Raw genomic sequence first — 13,979 nt, 5'->3', positions numbered from 1 at the left:
ATATAATAATAATCTTTATTGCAACAAGTAGGCTGACATTAACACTGCAATGAAGTTACTGTGAAAATCCCCGAGTCGCCACATTCCGGCGCCTGTTCGGGTTCACTGAGGGAATTTAGAATTCTCAGCTCGTACCGGAATCGAACCCGCGCAGCTGACCTTGTTCTGCATCACAAATCAGCGGTCTAGCCCACTGAGCTAAACCAGCCCCAAGTTTGGATCAAACTTGCCATTTTCCCTTGGATCCCGTGGGATTTTACTTTTCTGAAGATTCTGCTCAGTGGTACCTTGTCAAAAGTCTTACAAAATTCCACATGGATTACATCAAATGCACTAAACATCCTTCTCAAACCTCTTCTTTTCACAAATCCTTGCTAATTGTTCCTAATTAATCCATACCTCTTTAAATGATAAATACTGTACCCCAGATTTTTTTTTCCAATTGCCACCATTGACTGGTTTGTAATTACTGAGTCTCTCCTTTCCTCCCTTGTTAAACATCTGTACAACATTAACAAACCTAAAGCCCTCTGACACTTTGGATTAACATCAGTGCTTTTGTTTAAGGGTTATTTTACCGCCAGGAACAAGAGACATTTTCACTCTTTGCATCTTCCTCTTCTGCTTATGACTTTCATGCTACACATTGTCTACAACCAGGCAGATAGTCTGAATTAACCAATCACTCATGTGGAGAATATTGGAAAAAGATAATCGGAGCCTCTGCTGTATCCTCCCTTGCTTACTTCAGCAATCGAGGGTATATTTCATCCTGAACTGTGAATATATATACTTTCAAACATGTTAAATCCAATTAAATGTTAATGGGCGCGATTAAATGGCTGCGCTGTGCCCGAAAAGCAGCTTGCTGCGGTGCAACATAGCCATTAGAAGCCGGGAGACTCAGTTCCCGGCATCTACCCGGCTCCCCCCCTGGTGAGTTGGGACTTGCGGGGGGGGGGGGGGGGGGGGGGGGTCAGTGGTTGCATCGGGGGCTCCAGAGATTGGGATGTCATTTTTAAATGACGTCCTGATCTCTCACTACACTGAAGTGTTCCGCTCAGAAAACGGGGCTCTGTGCGGCCACGTGCTCACGTTCCCTGCTGAGGCTCCGTATCAAACCCGAGTTCTACTCGATAGCATTGTGTTTCTCGGCACTGCAAACACCTGTAAACATGCAGCTAAAGGCGCTCACTGCGGACTTTGTTCCCATTTAGTTAAATTGTGCCCGATATTTCCACTCCCACTCTGTTTATCACACAAATATTTTGCACTCCTCTTCCTTAACTACAATATCTAAGTCTCTCTGTTTTTTGAAGACATGCGCACTGTATTCATTAGAACAATGCCCAGGTCCTCTGACTTCACACAGATAGGCCCTACTCTTTGTTTAGTTACTCCTTACATTTTTACATATTTCTAAAACATCTTTGGATTTTTCCTTCATTTTACTTGCCAATATATTTTAATTCCCTCACACAGCTTTCCAAATCTTCCTTTTAATTTCAACCCTATACTTTCTAGGTTATTGGATTCTTAAAATGCATTCATGCATTTAGCAGCATTTTTTTAGACTGTGTAGCAACAAGAGAACAGGAAATGGGGCTACTCGTAACTTAGTTTTCGGCAACTAAGCTGGGCGGGGTGGAAGGGTTATCAGTGAGAAATACTCCTCTAGGTTATCTACAGTATTAGTATCTGACATAATGTTCCCTTTTTTGCCGTTGCTCTGGATTTGGGAGTGCCATCCCTTACTTTGTGGGAATATATTTGTTCTGAACCTTCCCTTTTCCTCATCCTCCAATGTTCCGATACTGATTTACCTAAAAGTAGCTGTACTGTCCACTTTTGTCAAATCACATTTCAGCTTAATGAATTGGTCTGTCCCCAGTTGAAAATATGGGAAAGGTTTTGAAGAAGAATCACACAGACTTGAAACTCTATTTTCTCTCTCCACAGATGCTGCCAGATCTGCTGCGTTTTCCCAGCATTTTCTGTTTTTATTACTCTGGGTCTATTGTTGTCTTTTTCTTTAACTCGGCTAAAATGAAATGAATTAGAACAGTACAGCACAGAACAGGCCCTTCGGCCCTCAATGTTGTGCTGAGCCTTGATCACCCTACTCAAACCCACGTATCCACCCTATACCTGTAACCCAACAACCTCCCCCTTAACCCTACTTTTATTAGGACACTACGGGCAATTTAGCATGGCCAATCCACCTAACCTGCACATCTTTGGACTGTGGGAGGAAACCGGAGCACCCGGAGGAAACCCACGCACACAGGGGGAGGACGTGCAGACTCCACACAGACAGTGACCCAGCCGGGAATCGAACCTGGGACCCTGGAGCTGTGAAGCATTTATGCTAACCACCATGCTACCCTGCTGCCCCAATTATGATAATGCTGCTCAAATGCCACTTTCTCAAGGGGCAATTAAGGATGTGCAATAAATGCTGGGCTAGCTAGTTACGCCCACATCCTGTAAACAATTTTTAAAATTTGATTTCTACGGGCCAGCATTTATTGCAGATCCCTAATTGCCCATGAGATGCCTTCTTGAACCACTGCAGTCCCTGAGGTGTAGGTACACCTCCAGTGCTGTTAGGGAGGGAGTTCCTAGGGGCTGGTTTAGCACACTGGGCTAAATCGCTGGCTTTTAAAGCAGACCACAGCAGGCCAGCAGCACGGTTCAATTCCCGTACCAGTCTTCCTGAACAGGTGCCGGAATGTGGTGACTTGGGGCTTTTCACAGTAAATTCATTGAAGCCTACTCTTGGCAATACGCGATTTTCATTTCACTTCATTTCATGAGCACCACCGCCAATGTCTATTGAAACTTTTTTTACTGCAAAGCTATTTAAACTTGATTGTCAAAACTTACAGAGAATAACATTCTAAATATAAATAATACACAAATATTTAAATACATCAATATTTGGGGCGGCTGGAGTTGCTCTGGAGATAATCTTTTCAGTGTTTTGAGAAGGTGGAATTTAGTTGTTTCTGGAGGGATCTGCTGCAGTTGCTATGGCGACGCCCCACTCGGCTTCCCCGCGGCCGGAAATCCATCCGCCGCCTGGGATTCTGGGTAGCGTAGTCCCAGCGGAAGCGGCTCAGCGGCGTCAGGCGGGGGCACGTGACCCAACGGCCTACATTCCCTAGCAGTCCCTGCGCGGCGGCCGTTTCGTTGGAGAGAGCCGGAGAGAGAAAGCTTATCATTATTTTCCTCATTTCCATTCAGACATGTCTTACTCGGTTGTGAGAAAGCCCAGGATAATTCAGGCGAGGAGTCAGCCCACCAGAACCGGGGCGATTTTGGGGGACGGGGATCAGGATGAGAGTGGAGCAAAGGGCAAGGATGGGCAGGGAGGGCAGAGGCTCCTGGCTGAAGGTGTGGGGCGGGGTCCAGGTGTGGGTAAAGGTACCAATACAGGTAAGGGCACAACCACAAGTGCAGCAGGCAAGAGCACAGGTGAAAGCACAGCTAAGGGTACAGCGGGCGTAGGTAAGGTGTTGCGGAGACCTGCTGCCACCCATCAAAACTCAACTCAAAAAACAACGCACTGGTAAGAAATCTGTGTTTTGAGCAGAAATGTTTTAGAATTGTCCCGTGAGACGGCAATAACTACTTGCCTAACTAGTCATGATGTGGAGATACCGGCGTTGGACTGGGGTGTGCACAGTAAGAAGTCTTACAACACCAGGTTAAAGTCCAACAGGTTTATTTGGAATCACTAGTTTTCGGAGCGCAAGCTTGTGATGGTGTTGTAACCTGGTGTTGTAAGACCTCTTACTGTGCCTAACTAGTGGTGCCTTTTAATGTAGCAAACATTCCACGATTCCAAATTGAGAACTTGCCCACGAGTTTTTTTTTGTCCTTTGGTTAACGTGACAAACAATGAGGTGTTTCGGAATTTTAAATTTGTGGCCATTTCAAGTTGGACACTGTGTTGAACAATGAGGTGAATGATCTCACATGAATAGAGCCTCTCAGGATCTCCCAAAGTGCTTGCAACCGACAAAGTCCTTGTATAGTGTTGTGATAGTTGTCAGAAATGCTGCAGCAAATTTATGCACAGCAAGCTCCCACAAATAGTACTGTAATAATGACCACATAATCCGTTTTAGTGACAGTGATTGAGGGATAAATGTTAACAAGGATACTGCGACGGACGTCCCTGTTCTCCTAACAGCAGTGTCAAACAGAAACCACAATTCCTAAACTGTTAATCCTAATGGTCATCATCTAACCTGAAGTGCCTAACTCCTAACCCCCAGACACTAAATCACTAGGTATCAATTACATAGTGCAGGGCTGATTGTGATATCAATAGTTATTGTGATGTCGTTAATAATTTAAGTCAATCATCACTCATTTTTTAAAAATTGAATTTTGTAGGCTTTGTAGTCTTTAATTATTCAACTTCGAATTTTTTTCCAGTTATGGGGCATATTCTGTAACTGTACCAGACCAGAAGAAGTGGAGTGATTTACAGAAAAGTAAGTATACTTCTTTTCTTTCTCACCTCTGTTTTGAATGTCTTGCTAGTTTAGGTTGTGATGTATATCAAGTCCCTGGCTGAGAACAAGTCATCAGCTAGTTCCTGGATATTGAGTAACTCGCTAGAGAAATTCCCTGTTGTTTGTCTATTGTGTGAAATGTCCAATTAATCGTAATATCTATTTTGAATTTCTGTAAAAGGTAAGTTGTGAGTTTGCTTAAAGTAGTACCTAATTATTGAAATGTTCTAAAACTTCTGCTACTACCAGTGCTGCAGAACCTCTTTGTGTGCTGGGCTAATATCAATTCTAGAAGATGTGCATTTGCAATAGTTAACTTTGGAAAGAAATTTCAAAGAGATCTTCCCAGATATTATGGTTTTGTTCTCTGGGAAAATAGTTTACTTATCTGCTGTCAGTAAGTAAACGTGTTGCCTCACATACATTGCTTGGCTGAATGAATACATTTCCCTATCTCATTACAGGAAGCAGCTCTTAACCTCCTATTTGTCTATCTTCCTGTTTTAGAAATGCTTTAGATTGGTGCAGAACAACAATGCATATAAAATATTAATTTAATTAATATTTAATTGTATCTTAAAATAGAATCAGATGAATTGAGACTTGGATGGAGTCTGTTGACACAGAGATGGAAATAAACAATTTTGGTGATGTTGGGAATGTGCGGCCTGAAACTAATCTTGGAGTCAAATATGGCACCAAGGTTGCAAACAATCTGGTCTACTGCCAGAAAGAGGGATAGTCAGTAGATGAGAACCGAGTTTGAGACAGGAGCCAAAGACAATGGGTTGGATTCTCTGTCCCATGATGCCAGATCACGTTTCCTGGTGTGTCGGAGAATCGGGTATCAGGAACATCTGGATCGACACCAGGCGCTGACCCGATTGCGATGCTCCGATCTCCCCGTTGGTGCGGGATCGAGGTCCACGACTGCGCATCATCAGGAGGATGTAAATCAATGCAAATTAATCTTAATGATTCATTTACATCTATTTAGCAGGCCTGGCACCTATTGCAATCTCATGCTTGGGTGATTGGAATGCACATAGTGCTTGGAATGTACTTACCTCACTTTGATGTGGTCAATGTTTGTAAACATTTAGAGTCACTGATCCATGGAGGGAGATGAATTAATCAAGGCTGCAGCTTTTTGTGGAAGCTGTCAATCACAGCACACTGGTAGAAGGATATGAATGGCTTGCAGCTAATGGACCTGTGGGGTTGAAACATAGGTCACAGCTGTTCTCCTTCGATAATGGACACATGGAGCTTCCAGGTAAGTGTACCAGCTGTAATGTTTTTCACTACCCCCATCTGGACTGCTCTCTAGCTTACAGACTGGGATCTCTTCTGGGGAGGGGGCATGGAGGTGAGGAGGAGGGTCTGTGGGAAGGTGGGGTCCCTTTAGTGGGGACTTCTGTGGCGGGTGGTCATTTTAGTTAGGGGGCCTCTGTGGCGGGGATCATTTTACTTGGGGGGCCTCTGTGGGGGGGGGGTTCCTTTAATTAGGGGGTTTCTGTGGGGGTCCATTTAGTTAGGCGGTCCCTGGGCAGCTGGTTTCCCTATTGCATGGGTACCTTGGGGAAGTCTCCCTATTACATGGGTCATTGGGGGGGGGGGGGGGGTCTCCATATTGCATGTATCTCTGGGGGGCTCTCCCTGTTGCAGGTCCCAGGGAGAGGCGGATTCCCTATTACAGGGGTCCGTGGGGGGTCTCCCTCATTAGGGGGTCCTCCCTCATTAGGGGGTCCTGGGGAAAGCGTGGCGGGTGGGTGTGGGAGGGGGGGGTTGGGTCGGATCGGATCACCCCTGAACGTTAGGGGGGGGGGGGGTCACCCAGGCAATCCATTGTAATTCTCCTCCGATGGGCGAACGTAGCCTTCCAAAGAGAGAATTCGCCCCAATGGTTTTTGTCTTCCCAATATTTAACTGAAGGAAATTTCTGCTTCTTCAGACTGATTGTTGGACAACCTGCCTTGATATTTTAGCATCAGTGGAGGTGTAGAGAAAGGTGTTGGTGATGTGCAGCTGGTGTTGTTAGTATAAATATAAAAACTAATGCTGTGTTTCCATATGATGTCACCCAGGAGCAGCATGTAGATGAGAAATAGGAGGAGGCCAAGGCTAGATCCTTGGGAGACACCACTGAAAACCGTGCAGGCGCGCAGGAAGGGAGGTCTCCTTTTAAGGTAGAGATGTACCAGCCTCCCCGGACAGGCGACTAGGGGCTTTTCACAGTAACTTCATTGAAGCCTACTCGTGACAATAAGCGATTTTCATTTCATTTTCATTTCATGAGGAAATGCATTTTTCCTGGAGGGTTGTTAATCTCTGCAATTCTGTTCCTGTGAAAGCTATGATGAGGCCGGGCCATTGAAAACGTCAAGGTTGAGTTGAGTAGATTTCTGATAGGCAAGCACGATGAACGAGAGTTAAGGGAAACAGGAAAGTGGAATTGAGAGATTTCGCCTACGGGAGCGGGCAGGTTGCATCGCAAACTGTTTGACGCCTGGTTATCGTTTTCAGTCTCCCGTTATTCACCAGCCTTGTTTTGTTCGAGCAGGAGCTCAATAAGGCTGGAGAATCGAGCTCTTTGGCTGTTCAATTGTTCTCACCAATTCTCATTTTTCATTTGCAAATTCCTCTTCCATGCGTGAAAATTGGTTCTCTACATTGATCAGGTTTTCTTTCAATTGCTTATTATTGGATCTGCCATGGTAGCATTGCAGCAACCTATGTGCAGAATAAGTTCTATCAAGATAGAACAGGCTGTTGTCTTGAAGGAACTTAACATCTGTATGTTTTGATGCTGGCCTACTATTGATGAGTTCCATCATTTCATGACAAGCTAGCAATCCGAGTGAAACAGCGTTGCTCTTCTTTTCCGAGCTAATGGAAACTAATTTGTTCTATGGATCGAGCATTCTAACTTGTACGTAAGAGTATCATAGAATTTACAGTGCAGAAGGAGGCCATTCAGCCCATTGAGTCTGCACCTGCCCTTGGAAAGAGCACCCTCCATCCTATCCCCATATCACAGGAACCCCAACTAACGTTTTGGATATTAAGGGCTATTTAGCATGGCCAATCCATCTAACCTACACATCTTTGGACTGTGGGAGGAAACCGGAGCACCCGGAGGAGAATATGCAAACTCCATACAGACAGTGACCCAAGCCGGGAATCGAACCTAGAACCCTGGATCTATGAAGCAACTCTGCTAACCACTGAGCCACTGTGCCGCCCATTCGCTACCATTCCTCATATTCTGACCAGTCATCTGACCTGCCACCCTCTAAGTGCAGTTATATGCGTTTGCCTTCAGTGTGATACCTTCTTTAAATTATTTCGTAAACCACGATGGTAGGTCCACTATTTAGCATTTTTATTTCTAGTGGGAATATATTCTGAAATATTCCCTTCAAAAGTACGCTGTTGCTTCTCTATTGATTTAGCCTCATATCCTAGTTCACTTCAGCTAGCTCAGAATTTATGTCCACATAGTTGCCCTTATTTAAGTTTAAAATAATCGTCTAAAACCTGTTCTTTGTCATGATATGCAGACAATAAACACAGAAAACAGGACATGGCCAATGAGCAGGCAGGACAGTCAGGGGTGGTATCTCACTATAAAAGGCACGAGGCACTCGCACTCTGCCTCTTTCCACTGATGAACATCTACAGAGTGAGTCAGGGTGTATGTACAGTATCACACCTCCAGCACGTGGCTAAGAGCTAGTCTGGTTCAGTCAGACTAACCACACTTAGGTTAGCAGAGAGTCAAACTCATAGAGACCTGTGCTAACTGTGCTACTGGTTCAATAAATCAGATTGAACTAACTTCAAGGTCTGGAGTATCTTTTGGTTAAAGCTGCATCCAGTTGCAGCCTGTGTTATCGCAGTGTGCATAACACATCATTCTTTTCCCTTTCAAACTGGATGTAAAATTCTGCCATAATGTGGTTGTCGCTACCTTGCAGTGCTTTTACTTTTGTTATTCATTGACTGGATGTGGGCATCACTGGCTGGGCCATCATTAATTAATCCTGTCACATTACACAATATTAATCTAATCTAACCTGCTTCCTGGTAGATCTCAGAATATAATAAACGATATTGAAAGCATTCTAATGATTATAATAATCTTTATTACACGGGATGTTTTTGGAATTGGACTAAAAGTCACTGGGACTGCTACAAGACAAAACCACTATGAAGTGAAAGCTCCAGCATTTATACTTGCATCTAATTTGTTTTACTCACTTCCATTTAGAAGCGGGTGCAGAGCTGGCTGCATTGGAAAAGTTGAAATGCCGGAATATTCGGCATGTTTCTATTACTCCAAGCACTGTTGGTGAGTGATACACTATTACTGAAAGTCTAATTTTTAAAACCAAGTCAAAATACTTAATTAACTCGGGTGTCTGAATTTTTAACAGCAACACATATGTAAAGCTTTCTAGAAAACATGCCCAGTAACTTAAAAAAGAAAACCTTGGATGTGAGTGCCACTAGAAAGGCTTCATAGTGAATTGAATTCTTGAACCATTGCAGACCATGTTGCGCTTTTTTTTTTTTTACAAAGAGCTTTTTATATTTCTTGCTAGGACATTTCAGAGGGAAATTTATTGGTATGCGATCAGATTGACAAGGATCAGATTCCTGAATCATTTGGGATTTTGAGACAACCTGACAAATTAATGGTTACTTTTACTGTTAGTTATACTGAAATCAGCTTCACATACTGCCATGGTGGTATTTGAACTCCTGTCTCAGGATTATCAGTCCAGTGATATAACCACTACACTGCCATACTTCAGTTAAAATACACAGGTGTTGTGGCTTGGGTGGAACAAAATATTAAGATGTGCACAACTTCTTCAATTGGGATGGATTAAACAAGTATGAGAAACTGAGGAAAGAACAAATACAAATTGTTCCTATTTACCTCTCAACTCTGGGTGTTTTACCTGAACCAGAACAAATGCTTTTCTGCGAGTGACTGAGTTTTATGACATGCAAGTGGAATTTTGATTATTTTTTTCAGGAGGTACACTGACTCAAGAGGAAGTTAGAAGAAGGCAGCAACAGGACTTCAGTAAGGCTAAAATGGCACAGGTAAAAATATTTAATATATTTTATACCTCACAATGTCACCAAATTTGTAAAGAGGTGGTTGAATCAGATTAAATGTATGCAATTATGCTTATATTTCTGGAAACTATTGCCAGCGTAGATGAGGCAGTTTCATAAGAATGCAAGAAGGGTCACTGGCCCTCAATTAACTCTGGTGGCAGTGGGATGGTACATTGGAGCCTAGGTGACTGAAATCTTCCTCCCATTATAATGTGAGAAGTGGGGAAAATTAAGATTAAAAAATGAAGTTGAGATAAAATAAAAAGGGAGTTTGAAAAGTGCAGCTCTCTGAAGGGGTGTTTTCAAAAAGAATTTAGAGTAACCAATTTTTTTCCCCCCAATTAATGGGCAATTTAGCATGGCCAATCCACCTAACCTGCACATCTTTGGGTTGTGGGGGTAAAACCCAAGCAGACACGTAGAGAATGTGCAAACTCCACACGGACAGCGACCCAGGGCCGGGATTCGGGGCCGGGATTCGAACCCGGGTCATCAGCAACGCAGTCCCAGTGCTAACCTCTGCGCCACGTGCCACCTTGAAGGGTTATTTTGATATGTGAATTAGCACACCAGTGCGAAAAGCAAGTATTTACTTATGTGACAAGGGGGAAACAATGGGATGTAGAAGAGGGGGTTTCAAAGTGCAGCAATAAGGGAATTGGCACTAAAGTCCACAAACTGGGTCCATGGGGTGGGTAATATCAACGGCAAAGAATATATATCCATAGTACAATATCTGGAGAAAGGGATACAGTGGAAGCAGCTATCTTCATAGCGGCATCGAGCCACAGAAAACAGTTTCCACCTAAAAACAAGTTATTGTAGAAGGTGATTGGTTAAAATCCAAAATATGAACACAGAAAATTTTGCCTTTGCTAAAACTGAAGATGGTTTTGCCAAACATGGACAAAAAACCTGTGCATGGTAATTATCTGCTGGATTTAGCTCAGAGATATATAATATTGGATGTTCTTTGGGAACAAGGGGAGACTGAGTTCAGGAAAAGTAGGTAGTTGGGAACAAAGGGTAACTTCATGTGTTGTTTTGTGTAGAGCTATCCGTGTCATTAAGTTGTGTGTAATAGTCCTCCTTATCTTGTGTTTTTCTTTTAAATTAATAAATATTCTTTGTTCATTGATCACAAAATGACTGGACTGTTCCTCCCTGGTTTGCATAGCTTTTCTCATAGTGTACGAAATTGAAAATATACAGCAGCAAGAACTGGTATTCCAAGTTACCCTTCTGGCTTTTGAGATATCTTTGCAGTTAACATCAGCAGGCTTCTTAACAGGATGTTCCGAGGGCCGGTGCAGACTCGATGGGCCGAATGGCCTCCTTTAGTACTGTTAAATCTATGATGATTGGATAATGTTCACACAACTCATAATTCCTCAAACACTGGAGCAGTCCATGTCCAAATGCAGCAAGACCTGGACAATATTCAGGCTTGGGCTGTTAAGTGGCAAGTAACATTCGCTCGGTGCAATAACCATCTCCAACAAAAGAATACAGTCAGCTCTCTTGGCATTGGCATCACTGAGACCCCACTATCAACATCCTGGGGGTTACCATTGACCAGAAACTGAACTGGATCAATCATATAAATACGGTGGCTTCAAGCGCAAGTCAGAAGCTGGAAATTCTCTAGAGAGTAACTCCCCTCCTGACTCCCCAAAGCTTGTTCACCATCCACAAGGCACAGATTAGGAGTGTGATGGAATATTCTCCACTTACCTGAATGGGTGTAGCTCAGACAACACAAGAAGCTTGACACCATTCAGGACAAAGCTGCCACTTGATTGGCACCCCATCCGGTCTTTAAAGATGGCTGCAGTATGTACCATCTGCAAGATGCACTGCAGCCACTCACCAAGGTTCCTTCAACAGCACCGCCCAACAGGGGCTGGTTTAGCACACTGGGCTAAATAGCTGGCTTTTAGAGCAGACCAAGGCAGGCCAACAGCATGGTTCAATTCCCTAACCAGCCTCCCCAAACAGGCGCCAGAATGTGGCGACTGGGGGCCTTTTCATAGTAACTTCATTGAAACCTACTTGTGACAATAAGCGATTTTCATTTTCATTTCCAAACTCTAGCACCTAGAAGGACAAAGGCAACAGATACATGGGAACATCACTGGCAATTTTCCCTCCAAGCCACACACACAATCACAGAATTGTCACAGCGCAAAAGGAGGCTATTTCACCCATTGTGTCTGCACTGGCTCTCCAAACGAGGATCATGACTTCGTGTCATTCTCCAGCACATTGTTTCTAATCAACTAATCATCTAATGCCCTCTTGAATTCCTCAGTTGAACTTGCCTCCACCACGCTTCCAGGCAGCACATTCCAGACCCAAACCCCACTCGAATGAAAAAGTTTATTTTCACACTATCCTAACTTTGAACTGTATCGCCGTTCCTTCATTGTTGCTGGGCCAAAACCTTGAAACTCTGGCACTGTGGGTGTTCCTGCAACGCATGGACTGGAATGGTTCAAGAAAGTAGCTGACAACCACCTTTTCCAGGGCACTTCGGGATGGGAAATAAATAGCCAGTGACCCTTAAATCCAGAGTACAATTTTTAAAAATAGTCTACTATTGTTTTTGTTCCCTTCTGCCATTTCAATATTAATAAAAATGTGATGTATCCAATAAACTAGAGCATTAGAACAAGGGTTCTCTTGGTAGATCTCCAAGTAAAGTTTAGCTCACTGGGCTAAATCGCTGGCTTTTAAAGCAGACCAAGCAGGTCAGGAGCACGGTTCGATTGCCGTACCAGCCTCCCCGGACAGGCGCCGGAATGTGTTTTCACAGTAACTTCATTGAAGCCTACTTGTGACAATAAGCGATTTTCATTTCATTTTCATTTCTGGGTTGTGATGGCTGAATATTCACACGGTTGGTATCCAACACTAAAAAAAATAGGAAATTATCTAATGTAAGACTCAAAACTACAAACCGCTGCAATGTAGTAGTGGCAGGGTATAGTAGGACATTTGTAAGCTTATCACCCAACCCTTTGGCTCCGGGTTTGAATTTAATGATTTGATAATGTGTTACCATTTAGCTATTCCAAAGCCTGAAATTCTCTTCTTTCATCAGCCTGAACCAAGTGGACAGCAAAGCCCAAAGAATGAAACTTGAACTGAATCCGTGGATCTTGTATTCCAGCTCCAAGAAGACATCTTACCAAATATGAATAGAACCTCAAAACTAATCAAACATAAAGTCATAAACATTGGTGTAACTCAGAGCTGTGTTTTTCTTTTCAGCTGACTTTGAAGACGCCCTTTATCTCTTTGTGAGGGGTGAGGGTGGAGAAAACCTGCATTTACACAGCCTTTATGAACTTGCACCAGCTTTCAGGAAAAAGTTGCTAAAGCTGTTTACTTTGTTCGTTATGTTGTTGCCTGAAGGAGCAGTACTTTTCCCGTCATCCATATAAAGTAATGTATTCTGTTATAGTTTGTGTTATCAGTTTAAACATGCACGAGGAAAAATGTGCTTTTAACCTTGAATGATGTCGTGACCAGGATTCCTGAAACATTCTTTTATAACACAGGTTTCAAGTTTTTTTTTAAATTACGTGTTTAAACTTCCCAGAAAGCTGACTGAGCACTCTATCTGGCCAAATAGACAAAGCAAAATATCTTGTGCACATATGCCAAATCATTTCATCAATACAACTTTTGGCTTCACACAGACTCGCCAGCAAAGAATCATGTGCTAACTAACAGCAAAGTAAACTGATCGGTCAAGCTTTTAATGTTGGGCTACAATCCCTTTTTGTTATAAATGGAAATATTATCTGTTTACTTTGGCTTTTGTTTGTCTTTTGTGTTCTGCTGACGGGTAGAAGTAATCTAGGGCAGACCTTTACACATAATGTACCTTGCATGCTGTGAGGAGTGGCACCATCAAATATGCATCTTCTTGATGTATCTCGTTCATAATTACACTATCATTTGCACTAACTGTTTAATGTTACGCTGCATTTCCATTCATGGTTATTCTTGATGTTATCCTTGTTGGAGTTGATCCACAAGCATTCATAATGGTGTGGCACACTGTTATCAACATGTAACAAAAGATACAGTTGCGTACTCCTGGGGACAGACCTTAACTCTGCTGCTAAGCAATATAGTAACACCACTGATATTTGTCCCCTGAAATTTCTTTGTCACATTTAATCTGATTCCCTGACTAAATTTAGTGATGTATGTATATATAAGGTGAGCTGCAAGCAAGTGTGGTTTTTGTGTAAAAACAAATGTTTTCTATTATACAAATATTTTTATAAATACAAAGTCATTTCT

The 13,979-nt window shown here is 42.9% G+C and overlaps 1 protein-coding gene across 3 annotated transcripts; it reads left to right on the top strand.

Annotated features, from left to right (window-relative positions):
• Nucleotides 1-3,137: 3,137 nt before the first annotated feature.
• On the top strand, nt 3,138-13,478 carry zgc:194621 (uncharacterized protein LOC795037 homolog). Of its 3 annotated transcripts, none has more exons than XM_038817039.1 (5): nt 3,138-3,571; nt 4,447-4,505; nt 8,800-8,880; nt 9,574-9,644; nt 12,936-13,478. In XM_038817039.1, the coding sequence occupies exons 1-5, from the start codon at nt 3,249-3,251 to the stop codon at nt 12,966-12,968; spliced, it is 567 nt and encodes a 188-aa protein (XP_038672967.1). In that variant the 5' UTR covers nt 3,138-3,248; the 3' UTR covers nt 12,969-13,478. The 3 variants fall into 3 exon arrangements, 2 of the variants coding, with proteins under 2 accessions (XP_038672967.1, XP_038672966.1); XM_038817038.1 differs by having other exon boundaries at nt 12,766-13,478; XR_005462929.1 differs by lacking the exon at nt 3,138-3,571 and adding an exon at nt 4,194-4,298 and having other exon boundaries at nt 12,766-13,478.
• The last annotated feature ends 501 nt before the right edge of the window (nt 13,479-13,979 follow it).

Source organism: Scyliorhinus canicula, chromosome 13 (assembly GCF_902713615.1).
Source record: "Scyliorhinus canicula chromosome 13, sScyCan1.1, whole genome shotgun sequence".
Lineage (NCBI taxonomy): Eukaryota > Metazoa > Chordata > Chondrichthyes > Carcharhiniformes > Scyliorhinidae > Scyliorhinus > Scyliorhinus canicula.
Note: the sequence above shows the minus strand (reverse complement) of the source record. Positions and strands in the feature narration are given on the sequence as shown.

Coding starts and splice junctions, on each gene's coding strand:
- zgc:194621 (XM_038817038.1), top strand. CDS start 3,249: ATGTCTTACTCGGTTGTGAGAAAGCCCAGGATAATTCAGGCGAGGAGT. Junction 3,572..4,446: donor ACTCAAAAAACAACGCACTG/GTAAGAAATCTG, acceptor ATTTTTTTCCAG/TTATGGGGCATATTCTGTAA. Junction 8,881..9,573: donor TATTACTCCAAGCACTGTTG/GTGAGTGATACA, acceptor TATTTTTTTCAG/GAGGTACACTGACTCAAGAG.